The sequence below is a fragment of the Myotis myotis genome, unplaced genomic scaffold (genome assembly GCF_014108235.1).
Source record: "Myotis myotis isolate mMyoMyo1 unplaced genomic scaffold, mMyoMyo1.p scaffold_m19_p_1, whole genome shotgun sequence".
Taxonomy (NCBI): Eukaryota; Metazoa; Chordata; class Mammalia; order Chiroptera; family Vespertilionidae; genus Myotis; species Myotis myotis.
The window spans coordinates 216,440,169-216,457,872 of record NW_023416313.1 but is presented as its reverse complement, the minus strand read 5'-3'; the positions used below and the strand labels follow the sequence as shown (position 1 = coordinate 216,457,872).

Sequence of the window (17,704 nt, the reverse complement as noted above, 5' to 3'; positions counted from 1 at the left end):
GAGGGGCCGTGTGGCAAGCAGAGAGCAGAGGGAAGGAGTCCAGGTGGGAGGAGCTCAGGAGCGGAGATGTGCGGGGAGTCCCATGGGGAGCTGCAGGCTCAGGGCACAGGGAGGGGGGCAGTCTTCTGGCCGGCGGAGTTTAGGTTTCAGAGACTGGAGGGGAACGGAACTCCTGACGCTGCTGGGAATTTAATGTTTAACCCTCTCAGTGTTTACTTGCTCTCCTGTCAAGAGTGTCCTTGAAGTGCTTTCCGGGTCCCATGGAAACCTTCCCTCACAGCCCACACCGCACAGCTCTGCTTTCTGGTGACCGGTTGGGAACCCAGAGACCCGAGTGCCCAATGGTTTGCTCCCCGGCCCTGTGGCAACTGAGGAAGGTGGCTCAGAATCTGATTGGTCAGGGGCAGTCTTTTTGCCGCTGAGAGTGTGCCTTTAAAAAGCCACAGGCTGTCTTCCTTCCCCCGCCGTGGGCCTGGGGTTCTGCCCTCCCCGGTGCCCTGCTGACCCTGTGACCTGCTGGGTCCAGCGTCTCCCGTGGGGGCTAACGAGCATTACGTCCTTTTTCCCGGCCTTACCCTTTTCACTTCTCCCTAACTCTCTCATCTCAGCTCTCTAAGATACATTTTTTTATTTTTGCATTTGCAAAAATCTAAGTTCCTTTGAATGAGGAAGAAAAAGCGAGAGAGACGAATCCTCAGGCATTCGATCCTATCCCCGTTTCCTGTCTCGTCCTGGAGGGAGCAGGCTCAGAAAAGCCCCGAAACGCTGTTCCCAGTGCGGGGCGTGCGGCCGCTCCTTAGCTCCTGCGCTGCTGCTCCGTCCGCCCAGAAGGCAGGGCTGCCGGCGCTGGAGCCGAGAGCCAGCGCTCCGCTCTTCGAGGAACGCGGAAAGCTTGCTTAACCCCAAGGCCAGGCGAGCGTGGCAACTCGGCCAAGCGCCGGCCTTGTGAACGGCCCCTGGGACCTGCCTGGATACCAGACGCTGTTTAGTCAACTTCTCAGCGGTGCCCGCACACAGCGTATGCTCCCCGGCTGCGGCCGCTCGCCATGGCTTCCGGCAGGACTGTCCTCTGTGGCCGGCCGAGGAGGGACCAGATGCTGTTTGTCAAAGGTCTCTGTGTTCCCGGCAATGTTTGGGCTTTGAGTTTTCTGCGTGGGGGTTGGGAGGGACCCTTTTTCAGATCGTCCGCCACCACCTCGCCTACAGCCGGCACAGCCCCTGGGTCACGGTCTGCACTCTTGTGGTTGAGTCTCCTTTGCTGACCTTCAGCTGTTTGGTGCGGGGAGGCGGATTGGCTCTCGGCCTCTGCGGCGGGCAGGCCGGTGGGTGGGGAGTCATTCTTGGTGGTGACCTGTCTGTTTCAGATTGTTCTACGGGATGTGGGAGAGCAGCCTTCCGTCCTCCGGCAGAGGCTGGCCGTTGCCACGCACAGCGGTGCTGGGGGCGGGGTGGCAGCGTTGGTGCGGGTGACAGACGCTGGGATAAGGAGGCCACCGGCCTGGGTGCACTCGGGGGGCCCAGGCACCATTGCCCACGTGACTCGGTGCCGGCCAAAGTCTGCGTTTGGTAAACGTTTGTTGAATGACGAATTAAACAAACGGGAGTGCCTGCTTATGTTGATGCCGGTGGGGGGCTGCCTGTGTGGCCTTCTTGGTGGAAGAAATCTAGGCAACGGTTTCCCAGGGTTGCGGTCCAGGCTGTGAGGTGGTGTGTACAGGTGCCTGCCTCATACCCCATGGGCCAGAGTGGGCATGAAGGGTCCCCATGTGCCCACCCACGAGGAATTTGCTATCCACGCTGTTCTCAGCAGTGCCCATGGCACTAACTCACGGTGGCCCCGACTGATGCGATCATAGACAGCTGTTCTCGTTGTAAGCAGGGCCCCCAGGAGGGCCCCCAGAGCTGTGCCCGTGGGGTGAGGCTGGGATATCGTTACTCACTCAGGAGCATACACACGGGGCCATGGCCATGTGCAGTGCAGTGCTCTCTTTAAATCAGCAAGCGCCGTAACCGTCCTTATGAGGGGGTCGGTTTTCACATACGAGGCCAGGGAAAGCGTGCTGAGTGGTTGACTAGCACCTAAGCAGAGGAAAGCAGGATGTAGGATTAGTAAGAAGATACATATATGCACTGACTTCTCACTTAATGTTGCCTGTAGGTTCTGTGACTTTAAGTGAAAGTACGTATACGGAAACCAGGCTTACTCTAGGCGAATTGATATAATCAAGAATTAAGTTCCTACAGCATCTCACCATCGTTATAATGAAGTGGCGTTGAGTGAAATGACATTTGAGGACATACGTGCCATTCCTGTGCCCTTCCCCTGGGACTCGATGCTGACAGTTCACGTCAGCCCGTCAGTCGGCAGACGCTGGTGAGCTGCTGCACCGCGGCCCTGGGATCGGGAGCTGGGCGAGCTGGAGCCCTGCCCTGAAGGAATGTCCATGAGGGACAACAGTTTCGGGAGGAAGCAGGAAGCGGGTAGGAGAGATTAGGGGAAAGCAGGTGGGGACAGACCTGGGGCCAGATCTCAGTGTAACAGCCTGTTGGGACCCCGTTCTTGCTTGTAAAAGGGAGTAAATCCAACAGTAGCATGTTCTATTTAAGTGCAGCGATGGTCTGTGGGAGCGACGGACACGGAGGAGGGCAGAATTAGCCACTGGATTGGGTTAGCGCTTGCAGGTGTGAGGCTTAAACCCTCAGCCTCACTGTGGACTTGCAGATCCTGGGCCTCTGGCTGTGGAGAGCTGAGGTAGCCAGGGGGAGGCGTGCCTGGGCCTGTGTCTCTCTGACCCTCCCTGCGGCTGGCTCACTGTGCCCGCCGACCCCAGACCCCAGCACGGCAGTGTGTGCCCCTTGGGACAGGAAGAGCCCCCTCGGGGAAGGGCTGTTACCTTTCTTTACCGGATCCCCACCTTCGTACCCAAGTGATCGTGTACAGACCAGATTTATTTTCCGCACCCAGAGACCAGGAAGTGAGAACATGCAAAAGTCTGCATCCGAGAGAATCGAAGAGTAGAACCAAAAAGGGGGGCCGCTAGGGATCATGGACCTGGCCCCAAGCTCGGTTTTGTTCCACGCAATTGGCAGTGGCCGAGAGCGCTGTGTTCAGAAGGACCCAGTGGCCTCAGTGAGAAAGCGGTGTGGTTGGCCATGTCTGCCACGGACTGGAGATGAGGAAGTCAGGGAATTGTCCAGCGCTGACCTGACCCAACCTGCACAATTTAGAGCAGCGGTTCTCAACCTGTGGGTCGCGACCCCTTTGGCGGTCAAACGACCCTTTCACAGGGGTCGCCTAAGACCATCCTGCCTATCAGATATTTACATGACGATTCATAACAGTAGCAACATTACAGTTATGAAGTAGCAACGAAAATAATTTTATGGTTGGGTCACAACATGAGGAACTGTATTTAAAGGGCCAGAAGGTTGAGAACCACTGCTTTACAGGTTGGTGTGGCTTAATTGTCCGCCTTGCAGCACAGCACGCGTGCTAACAGGTGGTTTCCCTTCTGTGGGAGCTGAATGCTGCAGACATCTGTAGCCTATGTGCAGCTTAGATCAGCATAAGTGAATTCCATTTCTGCTCAGAAAGACGGGGTGAGTTTCTCTGTGTCAACACTCCAGGAAGCAGGTAGTAGAGGAAGTAAGGTTTTTCTTAGATTCAGCTCAGGCAGTCGTGGGATTCCCCGAGTTGTGAGGTTGTGGGTAGATGATGTGGAGGGTGCCTGATGTTGCCTAACCTTCCCCCACCCACTGTGACTCATTCAGCACCGAAATCCACGTTGCTTCATACCCTGCCCCCCATTTCTCACTCTAAAAACCAACTCTAGTAAGCAAGCTTAACCACAGAGTGCTTATTTATTTATTTATTTATTTAACATACTTTATTGATTTTTTACAGAGAGGAAGGGAGAGGGATAGAGAGTGAGAAACATCGATCAGCTGCCTCCTGCACACCCCCTACTGGGGATGTGCCCACAACCAAGGTACATGCCCTTGACCAGAATCGAACCTGGGACCCTTTAGACCGCAGGCCAACGCTCTATCCGCTGAGCCAAACCGGTTAGGGCCACAGAGCATTTATAATTGGACAAACACCATGTTCTCTTACCTCTGGGCCTTTGCATGGGCTGTTCCTGTGCCTGGCACGCTCTCGCTCACCTACCTCCTAACCTCTCCTCTTCACTTTGGGTCTCAGCTCAGAGGCCATTTCCTTTAAGAAGCCTTGCCTGACTCTCACTGTGGACTCCTGTCCTCCTTCCAGGTTCCCTCGACATTTTTTCAGATTTTGTTCACTGTTGATTTTCTTGGTCTGAGCCAGAGGACCGTGTTGATTACGACAAAGCTCCCAGCAGCCAGAACACATGGGAGCCTGGAAGGGAGCTGTCTGTAGGTTTGTTTCTTCTTTGACTGCTTAACTGTGTCCCTGAGCCAATCTCATTGGCAGGGACCCAGGAGAGAGTCGTATGTATGTTTTGAAACGATTCAAAACCCACAATCTGGTAGATTGATGAAAATAGCAGTTCTTCTTATTCCTGAAATTCTGTTGAGAAATTGGGTGTCAGCCTTCCGTGAGAAACGAGGGAACTTGTGCTGCTCCCTCTTTCTCTCTTTTTTTATATGTTTCATAGGAATCGTGTAGGGATGGAAATCACAGGGTGCACTTGTGATCAGCACGTTTTTATTCACTCGGCCTAGTGAGAACAAGCACAGCACTGCTCCCCCGGAATGAAGATTTTTCTAAAATTGACTCTCCACCTAGAAAACCGTTTTCCTTCCTCTGTTATAAAACTCAGCAAACAGGAATTCCATATTTTTCTGATGGTGCGCTGGATCAGATTTAGGCTTGCCTTGAGCCTGCTGGGTGCGAATGAATGAATGAATGAATGAATGAATGAATGAATGAGTGAGTGGCTCATGGCTGTCGCTGTGTGTCACTGCAGGGTGCCAAGGGCGCAGAACCCTTTGCTCCTTCACTGAGCAGCCTCGGACTGTAACTTTGAGCTCCTGTATGTGCGTGTGTGGTGTGCATGCAGGGTTTCTGGTCTCCTCCTTGTTTGTGCTCTTGCTATCAGCAGTGAGCCTGTGCGGTGCTTGTTCCCACTTTCAGTGCTGTCTTCCTCTGCTGTGAACAGAATTCATAAAGATTTCCTGTATGAACTCTGCCTTCTGTGTCTGCTCTTCTCTATTCTTTTTTTTTTTTAAATATATTTTATTGATTTTTTACAGAGAGGAAGGGAGAGGGACAGAGAGATAGAAACATCGATGAGAGAGAAGCATCGATCAGCCGCCTCCTGCACACCTCCTACTGGGGATGTGCCCGCAGCCAAGGTACATGCCCTTGACCGGGAATCGAACCCGGGACCCTTCCGTCCGCAGGCCACACCGGTCAGAGCCGCTCTTCTCTATTCTAAAAACACTGGCCACTAAGGTGTTGTTTAGCATCACTTAGACCAGTGGTTCTCAACCTTGGCTGCACATTAGTGTCACCTGGGAATCTTTTTAAAATCCTGATGTCTGGGCCTCATCCTCTGGAAATTCTGTTTCTTTGTTATGGGGTGGGGCCCAGAATTCAGGATTTTAAAAAGATTCCCAGGTGATTCTAATGTGCAGCCAAGGTTGAGAACCACCGCCTTAGATTAAAGCACTGAGAAACGGAGCCTCTGGGAGGGGATTGGTGGAGTGAGTTTGTGGCCTTTGTACGCAGGAAGTAAGAGACCATCACAAGTGACACGCACATGTTGTCGGGGTTTTCTTTGGAATACTTCAGCCGAACATCGATACTGGATTACGGGGAGGTGCGGGGTGGGATAGATGTGCAGGATGTTGGCAGCGTGAAGCTGGGGGATGCGTCTGGGGCTTGTCTATTTGCAATGCTGCACGATGAACAGGTAGAGTTGTGTGCACCTCACCTTAGAGCCCACTCAGCACTTCCTGCAGAGATGCCTCTCTGCCATTGGGCTTGCTTCCCGCACACACTAACAAGAGATGCTGACGCTGGAGTTCGTGGATTATCATGGGACAATATTTATGACATATTTGAGTGGGAAAGGACCACAAATACTTAGGTATAGAATTCTCATTTGGCTTAAATAATATACAAGCCCATACATAGAAAACAGATGGCGGGGTACATCCAGGTTGAAATGATTTTTTTTAGCTTATCTGATTTCCCCCGCAACAGCAGAGTGGTGTATCACCGGTGAGATTTTATGAGAAGATGAGTCTATTAAATATGTTGCTCTTTTGATTTAGGACAAAGTATGGAGGAAATGGAGAAGATGCTGGTGCTGGTGCTGGGCTGTGCTGTCCAGGTAGGGCTTGGGCAAGGGTGGAGGGGGCCTGCCCTTGGCCATCTTGTGTGTGGGTTTGTGGGGATAAACTCCCCCTTAGTGAGTGAGGTAGGAGGGACGCTGCCTTCAGTCCAACATGACACATCCCAGCTTCCTGAGAGAAGGGACCACTCATTAGGTGGCAGCCTATTCTAGTCCCAGGGCACCTTTGGCAAGAAGCAAGTGGGGATTCCTCAGCCCAGGGTGCCCTTAGCAAATTGTCCCCAGTATAGGGACACCTAGAGCGAAGAGCAGCAGCCACACACAGCCTGGGGCCGCATCTGACCCGCCCGTCTCGGGACATAAACGTTTGAGGGAACAGCCCCGCTGGGTCCTTCCTGTACTGTCTCCGGCTGCTCGCACAGCACCAGGCAGGGCTGAGACTTAGTGGCCCGCGGACGCTGAGATGTTTTCCCCATCCAGCCCTTTGAAGACAACGTTTGTCGCCATCTGGCTGAAAGCAGGGGTGCTTGATCTTCCCTTGTTTAAGAATCACCGGAGCTTGGTTAGCGTGCAGATTGCTGTGTTTCATCCCCCATGTCTTCAGCCGGACGGGGCTTTTTAAGAACAAGCACCCCAGGTGACTCTGACGTAGGTGATCAGAGCACCTTGTGATCTAGAGAAACCTCAGTCTAAGGGGCGGTGGGGAGGACAAGCTCTTGGTTATAAAGGAGGAAGCCAGGGGCTGGGTGGGCAGCTCATTTGGAAACTCTTTCTGTGGCTGTGGTGGGCCCAGGTTGCCTCACTTGCAGAATGCTCCCATTAACACGCGTTACCTCCGCAGTGCGACAGGAAAGGGGAGTTTATTGAAAAAATCCAACAGCTTGACATTGAGACCCAGGTCAGGATCCTGGCGCATATCCGGCAGGTAGGTGTGAGGCTGGCTTTGTGGGGCTTAGCCGTGGACCCCCTCTACCGTGGCAGCAGGCTCTCACCACCAAGGAAAAGTTTAAAGACTACATCACCCACTAGTGATTTTCCTAATTTTAGGTTTCATACACCAGACATATTGAACCTGTTTGGAAAGGTAGTTATCAGCAAGCTAAAACAAAATGGGGGGAAAAATTTAAAAAAAATTTTTTAAAAATACCTCAATCAAGTCTTCTTTTGCCTCCTCTTCTTGCCTAATATGGACTCAGACTATTTTTAAGTGCTGTCAAGTGGTTTGGACTCAGAACGTGATTTACAGGCCCTGAAAATATATCCTGGCACATGTCGCCCTGCCTCACACGGTTGATCATCAGGGAGAAAGGTTCTCCATCTCTGTCAGTGACGTGGCAGAGAAATGGGCAGCCACCCCTTGGGAAGTGAGAAACCACCAAGTCCTAGAAGGGCTGTTGCTGTCGACTCGGCCCCTGGGGTGGGGTCGGAGGGCTCTGCACCGAGGACAGTCCCTCCGCCATGGAGCTCGGCCGAGGTGGTCACATCAGAAGTGGTTTCCCTGGAAACCGGGCCTGTGGGGGCAGCACTGACCTGAAAGTATATTTCCCTGACATCCCCCCCTTCTCCCTCCAGAAGAAGCCTATACTGTATGTGTTAATTCTTTCGGGAGAAGTGGTTCAGCCTTCAGTCTCATTAGACAGATGAGATGAAGGCATGAAAAAGACATGAGCAGGAGCACTTAGGAGCAGGTGCGTGACTGGCAGGGGCAGCTGCACACAGCTCCCCAGGCCGGCACCGGGGACAGGCCGGGCTGACGGGTCCCCAGCCCCCAGGCACCATGGGGTGATGGGCCCTGAGTCGGCGCTGGAGCCAGAGGTGGGAGCGGCTTGTCGCAGTCGCGGGGAAATGAGCATCGTTGTAAATGCCCTTAGCCATTCGTGACGGTGAGTGGCCACCTGGTAGCCTGAGAACCGTTCTGCCTTTTAATTTTCCTTGTGTGTCCACCACGTGTTTTGAAAATGTATGTGTCTGGGGACTAGGTCTCTGCCACTCGCCGCCTTCCCTGCTCAGCCAGTAGGATATTTACAATGAAAGGGGGGTGGGATGCAGCCAGCGGAGTCCCGAGTGATTACACATTCAGGGCTGGCTGTGGGGACTGGGCTTCAGCAAACACTCAGGGGCCCAGCCCCACAGGAGGCCCACGGAGGCAGCATCGGGGGGGCAACAGGAGCCTTTAATAAGCTGCTCGTGGGACCGATGTGCCGCTGGGGTTGTGTCCCAGGATCCCCTTTCCAGACATCAGAGGCCTTTCCCAAGCATGGGGATGGAGCAGGCCTCGAGCCAGCCTGAGCCCCGGAACCGGGCCTTTAGGGTGCCTGGTACCAGGGGCTGGGATTTCTCCTGATCCTCCGAGATCTGCCAAACCCGACTTTCCCCTTTGAGAGGTTTCACTTGAGAATGCGAAAGGCCCTGTTTTCTTGTGGGGTGTTTTTTGGTGTTGTTAGTTTGTCTTTTAAGTTATTTTCTACCTCCATTTACTTCTCTGGAAAATGGAAGAACTTTTTTGGTGCACCTCACTGAGTAGATTCCCGTTTGTGTTCCCCTTTTGAGGCCCGAATGCACTAATCCTCATCTTCCCACACGGAGAAGATGGGGATTGAAACAGACCTTCTGCCGCCTCTGGCTGGTCTGGGGGGTCAGGGTGAGAAGGGCAGGTGGGCAGTCGGTGGAGAGGCTGCCTGGTGAGGATCTGGCGGAAAGGGGACAGCCAGGTGGGCCTGCGCGGCCTGCGGGGATGAGATACAGGCTTACCTGGAAATTATTATGAAATATTTCCCCGAAAAATAACAAGATTGTTACGTACCCAACATTCGGACATAAGCGTTTTATTATTTTGCCATCTTCGAGTTAGATTCTAAGGAGGAAGGCGCTATTCCTCTCCTCGCCCGCCCACGCCCACTCCCCAGGCCTCCCTCCTTTGTGTGATAGAGGGATGGTGCTCCACTGAAAACCTCAGAGGACAGTTTGGGAGCGACTGCACTGTAGGGGGCGCTTGTGGTATGACAGTCAGCGTCCGCCCTGAACCAGTGGCAGCGCAGTGGTTTGTGTGCGTGAAGAACTCGGCGGCAGAAGGAGTGGCTGCACTTGCTAAGGAGCCCCCCGCCTGCCACGGAAACTTGGTGGCTGAGGGTTAATGTCAGTGAGATGGGTCAGCTGTGGCGGAGTCGCCTGGGCCCCCGAGGCTGGGCCTGGGGCAGGGGGTGCTCTCGGGGACCCCCCAGCTGCTCCCTGCCCGGCCTCTGCAGCCCCGGACCATGTGTGCCCTCAGGTGACGCACAACCAGGAGAACGTGTTTGACCTGCAGTGGCTGGAGGTCCCGGACGTGGCCCTGGAGGAGCTGGAGGCCCTCTCGCGGAACATGGTGTTTCACCTCAGGAGGCTCATAGACGATCGAGACGAGTGCAGGGAGGTGGGTTTGCGGCGGGTGGCCCAGCAGCCCCGGGGGGGGGGGGGGGGGGGGGGGGGGGGGGGGGCGGGGGGCAGGTCAGGGAGGGGCTTGGGCCCGGGGCCGAGTTACGGGCTGCACTCCTCCTCCTGACTCTTCCTCTCAAGCCTCTCTTTCTCTCGTGGTCCAGTTTCCATGGGGCAGGACGTGGGCACAGGCACCTCCCAGACACCTGTGTGAGGATCGACGTTGGGGTGGGGGCCCTGCTCCATTCACACGCCCCTTTTGGTCTCACTAACATACCCTCGCTTTTTAAAAACGTGCACCACCTTCCTCCTGCCTCCCTCCTGGTCTTGCAGTATCGACTGACATCTCCTTTGCTTCCGTGTTCTGGTCCTTTCCTCCGAGTCCTAGGGCGGGCACTGTGCCAGGCACAGGAGCACGCCAGTGAGAGCCCTCTCTGCCTGCCGTAGCTGATCGTGGACCTGACTCAGGAGCGGGACTACCTCCAGGCGCAGCAGCCGCCCAGCCCCCTCAAGTCCTCCAGCGCCGAGTCCACGCCCAGCCCGACCAGCAGCCTCTCCAGTGAGGACAAGCAGCACCTGGCCGTGGAGCTGGCGGACACCAAGGCCAGGCTGCGCCGCGTCCGGCAGGAGCTGTGAGTCCCCCGGTGACCCGTTCTCTCTGCTCTTGAGCCGTGTGTCACCAACATATTTCCAATGCCTGGTTCACTGCCATGCGATGCAGCAAACGGGGCAGCTCACGAGCACCCCAGAGTGAAGGCTCTGCTCCGAGCTCGGGCCCTGTGGCTAGTCCACTTTCTGCCCCCCCCCCCCCCAGGGCAGGCTCTGGAGGGGTTCTGCTGGGCCTTCAGGGCTCCTGCCAGTCCAGACGTTACAGACAGAGCAGCAGCCTGTGTTCACCCTCAGGCCCCGGGTGGGGGTTGAATGGCCGCACACTGGTGTGTGTGTTCTTGGCTGGAGGGAGGATGTGTCTCGCCTGCGTGGCGAGCCTGTTCCTTCCTTCCTGCAGCTGTGATGTCACCTTGCCCGTCATCTCGGGAGCTGCCCGCCTTCACCTGCCCGCCAGTGGGCCTCGCCGCCTGCCTGGCTGTGGAGGGGCACAGTGGCTCCTGGGGTCTCCTTCCCTGTCCCGCACCCTCAGAGGGAAGCTCGCTGTCTGGCGGGTGTAGTCTGAGAGCAGGCATTGAAAACTTAAAAATGACATTGGAGTCGGGAGCGATTCGCAAGCCCCACATGAGACTCCGTCCTCACGCCCAGAAGCCAGGTCCCCTTTCCTTTCCCGCTGTGGTCTCCCAGGGTGATGGGCTTTCCGGGTGCTTCCAGGGAGGAGAAGACAGAGCAGCTGGCGGACACCAGGCATGAGGTGGATCAGCTGGTGCTGGAGCTGCAGAAAGTCAAGCAGGAGGTGAGTGGAAAGCCTGTTGTGTGTGGAGGGGGCGAGGGGCTAGGACGCCCAGTAACCATGGCCCGAGGTCCAGGAATGTAGCCGTGGGACCTTCCAACAAAGGCCTGTTTCCTTCCCGCTCAGAGCAACGCTGCCTGAGAGCCAGTTGTCGTGAGAGTTGCTGTGGGGATGACATGTTTCAGTGACAGCGTGTGGGGCCCCCGCAGGGGCCTGCACATGGAGCCGCTCGGCCGCCAGGACCTGGCTTCTCCTGGGGCTGCAGGGACTTGGCCCCTTTCTCCCCAGCCCCGAGGGTGCCCTGAACCAGGTCCCCTGCCTTTGCCCACCTCCCAGAACATCCAGCTGGCTGCCAGTGCCCGGTCCGCTCGCGCCTACCTCGACGAGCTGGACTCCCTGAGGGAGAAGGGGAGCCGCGTGGAGAGGCTGGAGATGGAGCTGATGCGCTTCCGGGAGAAGCTGAAGGACGCCGACTTCTACAAGGCCCGCATGGAGGTGAGCTTCTGTCCTGGAGGAGGGGGAGGAGCCGCGATGCCTCCCCAGCTGCCCTTGCACCAGGCCTGTCTGCACGACCCCTGGGCCTCCCTCTATGAGTGGCAGGAATAGGGTTGGGAATATGGTTGAAGGGCCCTGGTTCTTTTGGGATTTTTCCTTCTCCTACTTCATGCCATAGTGATGACCTTTATTAAGACTCTTGTAATTTCTGTGGCTAAATCTTGCCCGGACTGTTCCCTCATCTATAAAACAGAGATAATTGTGCTAGTTCATGAGGTTTCTACAATGAAAGAGGTAAAATGCCTGGTGTATGGGCAAGTCCGATATTAAGCTCTCAGTGGCACAGCCTCCTCGGATCCCGAGGTTACGGGTCCATTCCGGGGAGGGTGTCAGGGCTGAGGCAGGGATTCTGGTGCTTTGGCCACTCACCCCGACTGCTTCAGGTCAACAGTGGGTTCGGACCCCTCTCTTCTGAGGGTTTGGGAATTTTGCCCCCTTCGCAGATCCCAGGGGTCAGAGGCAGTTTGAGGGAGCTGGGTGAAATCAGGGTGCCAGCTCATCCTGGGGGGCCTGTTGGATGGTAAGAAATCATCCCCATTGCCGGCCGGGAAGCCTGTGAGGGGGCTGAGCGCAGTCTGGGGTCACAGGCTCCCCCCCTGCCCAGCTGGTGGCCGGCAGGTGTGCGTGGGGCAGGCTGTTTGGCCGGGGACCTCAACGTGCTCTCCTGCTGCGGACGGGCCCTGAGGCCCCTGGGCCGCGTGGCGGCAGGTGGGAGATGGCTGTTTGTACCTCCGACCCACTCAGGGCGGGCCTTTCCCCTGGAATGTGGGTGACACACTCGCCCCACCCCCTGTGGAGAAGGCGCCCTGGATGCTGTGCCAAGGCAGCCTGGCCGGGCGGGTGGGGGTGGGAGGCCGCTCTCCGCTTTGTCCTGGGAATGGTCCGCTGGCCCTGCTGGTGATGAGAGGCATCAATCTGCAGCACAGACAGGTCCTGGTGGCACAGGTGGGAGGGTCCCAGACAGTCATGTACAGGCTCCCCCAGACCGCTGCCTCTGTAGCCCTCCTGCACATCGGGACCGGACGCAGCCCCCACACCTCACCCTGGAACTGCCCCGTGGATGGGGGTGCGTTTCGGGGCCCTTGCAGGCTGCCTTGCTCAGTCACACAGACACGGCGACCGAAGGCCTGTGGGGCCCAAGCCCTGCGCTGGGAGCTTCCGGGCTTCTGGAAGGTTTCGCACGGGAACTCCTCTTCCGTGTTCTCAGCTTTCATGCGTCTGGATGACACGGCAGTGTTTTTCACAATGATTAATAATTTTGCTGTCAAGTTAGTAATGCCTTAGGCCTGGCCGGTTTGGCTCAGTGGATAGAGCATCGGCCTGCGGACCAAAGGGTGTTCCGGGTTTGTTTCAGTCAAGGGCCTGTACCTCTGTTGCAGGCTCTGCCCCAGCCCGGGCCCTGGTCTGCAGGAGGCAACCAATTGATGTGTTCCTCTCACATCGATGTTCCTCTCTGTCTTTCCCTCTCTCTTCCACTCTCCTTAAATAAAAAATCAATGGAAAAATACCCTCCTTCCTGCTTGTGCCCCTCCATGGGCTCCAGCTCACATCGTTGATAGTAGTCTGAGCCGCTCCCTCTCCCTCCCCACACCCACCCCCACGCTGGGGCTCCGTAAGAGAACACAGGTCTGGAGCTCTCCAGCTGAGTTCAGGCCCCAGCTTCACCCCCTCACTGTGGCTTGGGGCTCATTCCTTCATTGACCCACGGCAGCAGCCTCTTCGTGTGTAGGAAGGGACTGTCCCTGCCTCCCCCTCGGGGCTGTTGTGAAGAGTTAATGTGCCAGGACAGAGGGCACCTAGTGCAGGGCTGGGGATGGGCAGAGAGACGGTACCCTGGTGACTCCAGAGTCTGAGCAAACCCTTCCCGCTGCCAGGCTGTGAGGAATAGCAACAAAAACAAAAAAACAAAAGAAAGTATTAGTCATGCCTTAAATGTTGCATTAGTTTAATGAGTTATGAGAGAAAGCGTGTGGTTCATGGAGCCCAGGCCAGGCAGAGGGTGAGTCACACTGTTCTCGGGGCCCATGTGCCAGGGCCCAGGGAGCAGTGAGGACGGTGCTGCACTCACGTCCTTAGAACACGGTGGCCCCACCAGCCCCTCAGACTGTGCGCAGGCCCCGGTCAGCCCCGCAGACTGTGCGCAGGCCCCGGTCAGCCCTGCTCGGCCAGGTTCCCTGTGTGCCCCTCGAGCCCCCGAGGGGAGGGACAGGGTCTTAAGCGACTGCATGCCTGGGGCCTGGCACACACAGGGCACTTGGTGGTCACCACACAAGGACAAACCCATCTCCCAGCAATGAAAACACTTGAAATCTGGGGAGAAGGACGGGGACAAGTCACGAGGTTTTGTCTCCTTCCAAATGGTGATGCTTCGGGTGTGATGGGCAGCGGGTCAGAGAGCCTAGGTCGGTTCCCCTCCACTGGGGGACCAGCCGTCAGGCCTGGCCTGTGACGTCCTAAACGTGGCCCCTCAGCTGTTCGCTGGGCTGCGTCTAGCCTCTAAATAGCCTCCGGTTCAGTTGGGGCCAGGCCCTCGGCGGGGCAGGCTGGCGGTGGGCAGCTGCAGGGGTGTGGCTCCTCCCTTGTCCGGGCCAAGCCCTTTGCCAGCTCTAGGACCCTGGCACGGCTTCTTGCGGTCTGGTCTCTCACTTCCGAGGTGGCAGGGTGTGCAAAGCAAGTTTAGATATTTATGACGCCTAATATATGGCGAAGGTTGGTGCCACCGGAAAATGGAAACATATTTGAATAGTAGCTGTAAGTCACTTTGTTCCACGCTGTATTCTGCTTCTGGACACTTGTCCATCCCTGCTTGCCTCCAAGCCTTGCAGGGCCCAACTCACTTGCCACCTCTGGTTCCCCCTCATGGCGTGACTCAGCTGTCAAGTGTCACTGAACACTTCTGGGAGGCCCACGAGAACAGAAAGGGAATAGTCCTGCCCTGCGGGACGAGCCTACGGGAGGGGGACAGGCCAGCTCAGTGTTGCCTCAGAGTGGGCACTGGGGGGGCCTGAGCGTCTGACTCACCGGGTGGGACAGAGTGGAGTGGCAAGCACTTCTCAGAGGGGGCAACCCCAGCTGGGTTCTGAAGGCCAAGTAGGAGTTGGTCGTACGGCTGAAGGGGCAGGCTGTGCTCTGGGAGCTCAGGGCCTGAGCGTGTGGTGATAGACATGAGTACTGGTGGGTAGACTGGCTGGAACACAAGGTGAGAATGCTGGGGCCGCTGCCACAGAGGGAGGGCCGGGCCTCCTTCCTGCTTGTGCCCCTCCATGGGCTCCAGCTCACATCGTTGATAGTAGTCTGAGCCTCTTCCTCTCCCTCTTCCCTACCCCCTACCCTGGGACTCCGTAAGAGAACACAGGTCTGGAGCTCTCCAGCTGAGTTCAAGCCCCAGCTTCACCCTCGCTGGCTTTATGGCTTGAGGCTCATTCCTTAATTGACCCACAGCAGCCTCTTCGTGTGTAGGAAGGGACTGTGCCTGCCTCCCCCTTGGGGCTGCTGTGAAGAGTGAATGTGCAAGGACAGTGGGAGCCTAGTGCAGGGCTGGGGATGGGCAGATAGACGGTGCCCAGGTGAACCCAGAGTCTGTGAGCAAACCCTTCCGGCTGCCAGGTCTTGATCAAAACTATGTCCACTGATGGGAGGTCCATGGCTTCCCTTCTACCAAGAATCTTGGGTTCTGGCCCCTTCGGGGAAAATGAACACGAGATGGAAAGGCAGCAGTTACCGCCCACTCCCAGTCATTAGAAACCCTGAGTGGGGCCAGCCTTGGGAAACTGCCACCGAGAGAAACAGTCACATCCCGTTATGTGTGTTCCCAGACTGAAGGCACTTGGGGGAGACTCAGCCCCCTCAGACACCGAGTGGTTCTGGGAGGCTTCCTGGGGTGGGAGCAGAGATGAGGGGAAAGAGCTGAACGGCTCCCCCGTGTGTGCTGGGCCCTGGGACAGGAGTAAGTCCAGCAGACTCCTTTCATAACGGGGCATGCGAGGGCCCAGCCATGGCGTCCCACACCCAGCATGTGCCTGACACCCAGAGGCCCATAGTATTGTTTGTTGTGCCTTAGCCCTCATTTCTAGGAAACAGCCGAGAGCTGTTGGTTTGCCAAGAGGACGTGAGTGAAATGTTCAAATAGGAACTGGGTACTGAACAATAGCTCACCCATAGCCATTTATTTCCAGGACCCAGATCAGAGGAATGACTATTGAATTGCGAGGCCTGGACTCGGCCCTGGAATATGGGACAGACTCTTAGCCCCACCCCTTCCTTGTTGAGCAAAGCCCCATACCTGTCAGCAGGTGCACTTGTCCAATAGACGAGGCTGTACATGTCAGACACTCCAACACCAGGGCTGGCAGGAGGTAGACTGAAGAGGTGCTCCCTTCCCAAATTTAAACAGTGTCTTGATTCAGAGAGTTTTTCCATAGAGAACGGGCATCGGGCCTGGCCTAATGGAGAAGGCAGGTGCTCACAAGCGGAGACAGAACGTCCGCGGCAGCGTGTCACCCTGAGGTGCAGGTTTGGGTCCAGATGCCTGAAGAACGCGGTCCTCAGGACCCGGGGGCCTGGGTCTGATGGTTCTCGTGTATGTGTTTGCTGACCAGGAGCTGAGAGAAGATAACTTCACTTTGATTGACACCAAGTCCATTCTGGAGGAGCAGCTGACGGCGGCTCGGGCCCGGGTCGATAAACTGTACGAGCTGGAGAAAGAGAACCTGCAGCTGAAATCGAAGCTGCACGACCTGGAATTGGTATGACGTTGTCAGCATGTGTATGACAGATCGGGGCAATTTCAGGTGCATGTTGTGCCCTCTCTGACTTCCTGCTACTGGGTCGGTGCTGCTGCCGACGCCGTGACCCGCTAACTGCGGAGAGTTGCTTGCAAAGCTCGCCAGCCTGAGTGGACACCACTTAAGGCCCTCAAAACAGATAGGGCCTGACTGTTGTGTTGCTTTTCTGTAAGGATGGTTGTGCATGGGCGTCTTTTGCAAAAAAGGGCATTTGTGGTGTGGGTTGAGCTGTGATTTGGGAGTTCCTGCAGTCTTTCCAGGACATATGAGGCCTGCTAAGGGGCCTCAGGGCTGCCCGCTATCATATCACTTGCTTTAAAGCCCTGTGCTGTACGCCACTTTGTTTAGACACCACTCAGAGACGTCGGGTGTCGTCTTCACCCAGGCCAGTGGTCGGCAAACTCATTAGTCAACAGAGCAAATATCAACAGTACAATGATTGAAATTTCTCTTGAGAGCCAAATTTTTTAAACTTAAACTATATAGGTAGGTACATTGTTATTAACTTAATTAGGGTACTCCTAAGGCTTAGGAAGAGCCACACTCAAGGGGCCAAAGAGCCACATGTGGCTCACGAGCCACAGTTTGCCAACCAAGGACCTAGGCCACTGGGTCAGCATGTCTTTTAGTGGCTGTAAGGTCTCCCAGCTGGGCCTGTGTTGGAGTCACTTCTGTGCAGCTGTGTTTTTGGAAGTGAGCAGCGGCATGGAGGCCCTTCATCCTGGGGGAATGAGGACAGATGCACGGGGGCAGGGCCTGTCCAGAGGGGGGCACGGGGGCATCCTCACCACTCCCCTCTTCCTGCACTAGGACCGGGACACAGACAAGAAGCGCATTGAGGAGCTGCTGGAAGAGAACATGGTCCTCGAGATTGCACAGAAGCAGAGCATGAACGAGTCCGCCCACCTGGGCTGGGAGCTGGAGCAGTTGTCCAAGAATGCAGACCTGTCAGACGGTAGGCAGAGCCCCTGGGGCCTGGGAGCCAGCCTGGCTGCGGCTTCTCCCTCATCCAGGGAGCTGAGCCCTTGGCTCTGAATCTCATGTGTCAGCCCATCCTCACCCCAAGTGAATAGGATTTTCTTCAAGGGCCATTTGGAACTGTTTCATTGCAGTTCTCCCCAAGAAGAACATGCAGGGTCTGGCAGCCTTGAAGTCAGGACATGAACTACAAAGTAAGTGTTGCCAGATTTCTCAGCCCCCATGCAGACAGTCCCAGGAGCTTCCAGATGACAGCACGCTGACACCCAGAGGCTGTCTTAGATCTGTCCGTGGGGGAT

The 17,704-nt window shown here is 56.2% G+C and overlaps 1 protein-coding gene across 1 annotated transcript in view; it reads left to right on the top strand.

Moving 5' to 3' along the window:
* The window catches only part of CCDC88C (coiled-coil domain containing 88C), a 108,037-nt gene that overhangs the window by 46,556 nt on the left and 43,777 nt on the right, over positions 1 to 17,704 (top strand). Inside the window, exons 5-12 of the mRNA XM_036315636.1 lie at positions 6,259 to 6,317; positions 7,120 to 7,203; positions 9,547 to 9,687; positions 10,137 to 10,321; positions 11,010 to 11,091; positions 11,425 to 11,583; positions 16,242 to 16,388; positions 17,238 to 17,382. Coding sequence (XP_036171529.1) covers positions 6,259 to 6,317; positions 7,120 to 7,203; positions 9,547 to 9,687; positions 10,137 to 10,321; positions 11,010 to 11,091; positions 11,425 to 11,583; positions 16,242 to 16,388; positions 17,238 to 17,382 — 1,002 coding nt within the window. The remainder of the gene's footprint in view (positions 1 to 6,258; positions 6,318 to 7,119; positions 7,204 to 9,546; positions 9,688 to 10,136; positions 10,322 to 11,009; positions 11,092 to 11,424; positions 11,584 to 16,241; positions 16,389 to 17,237; positions 17,383 to 17,704) is intronic.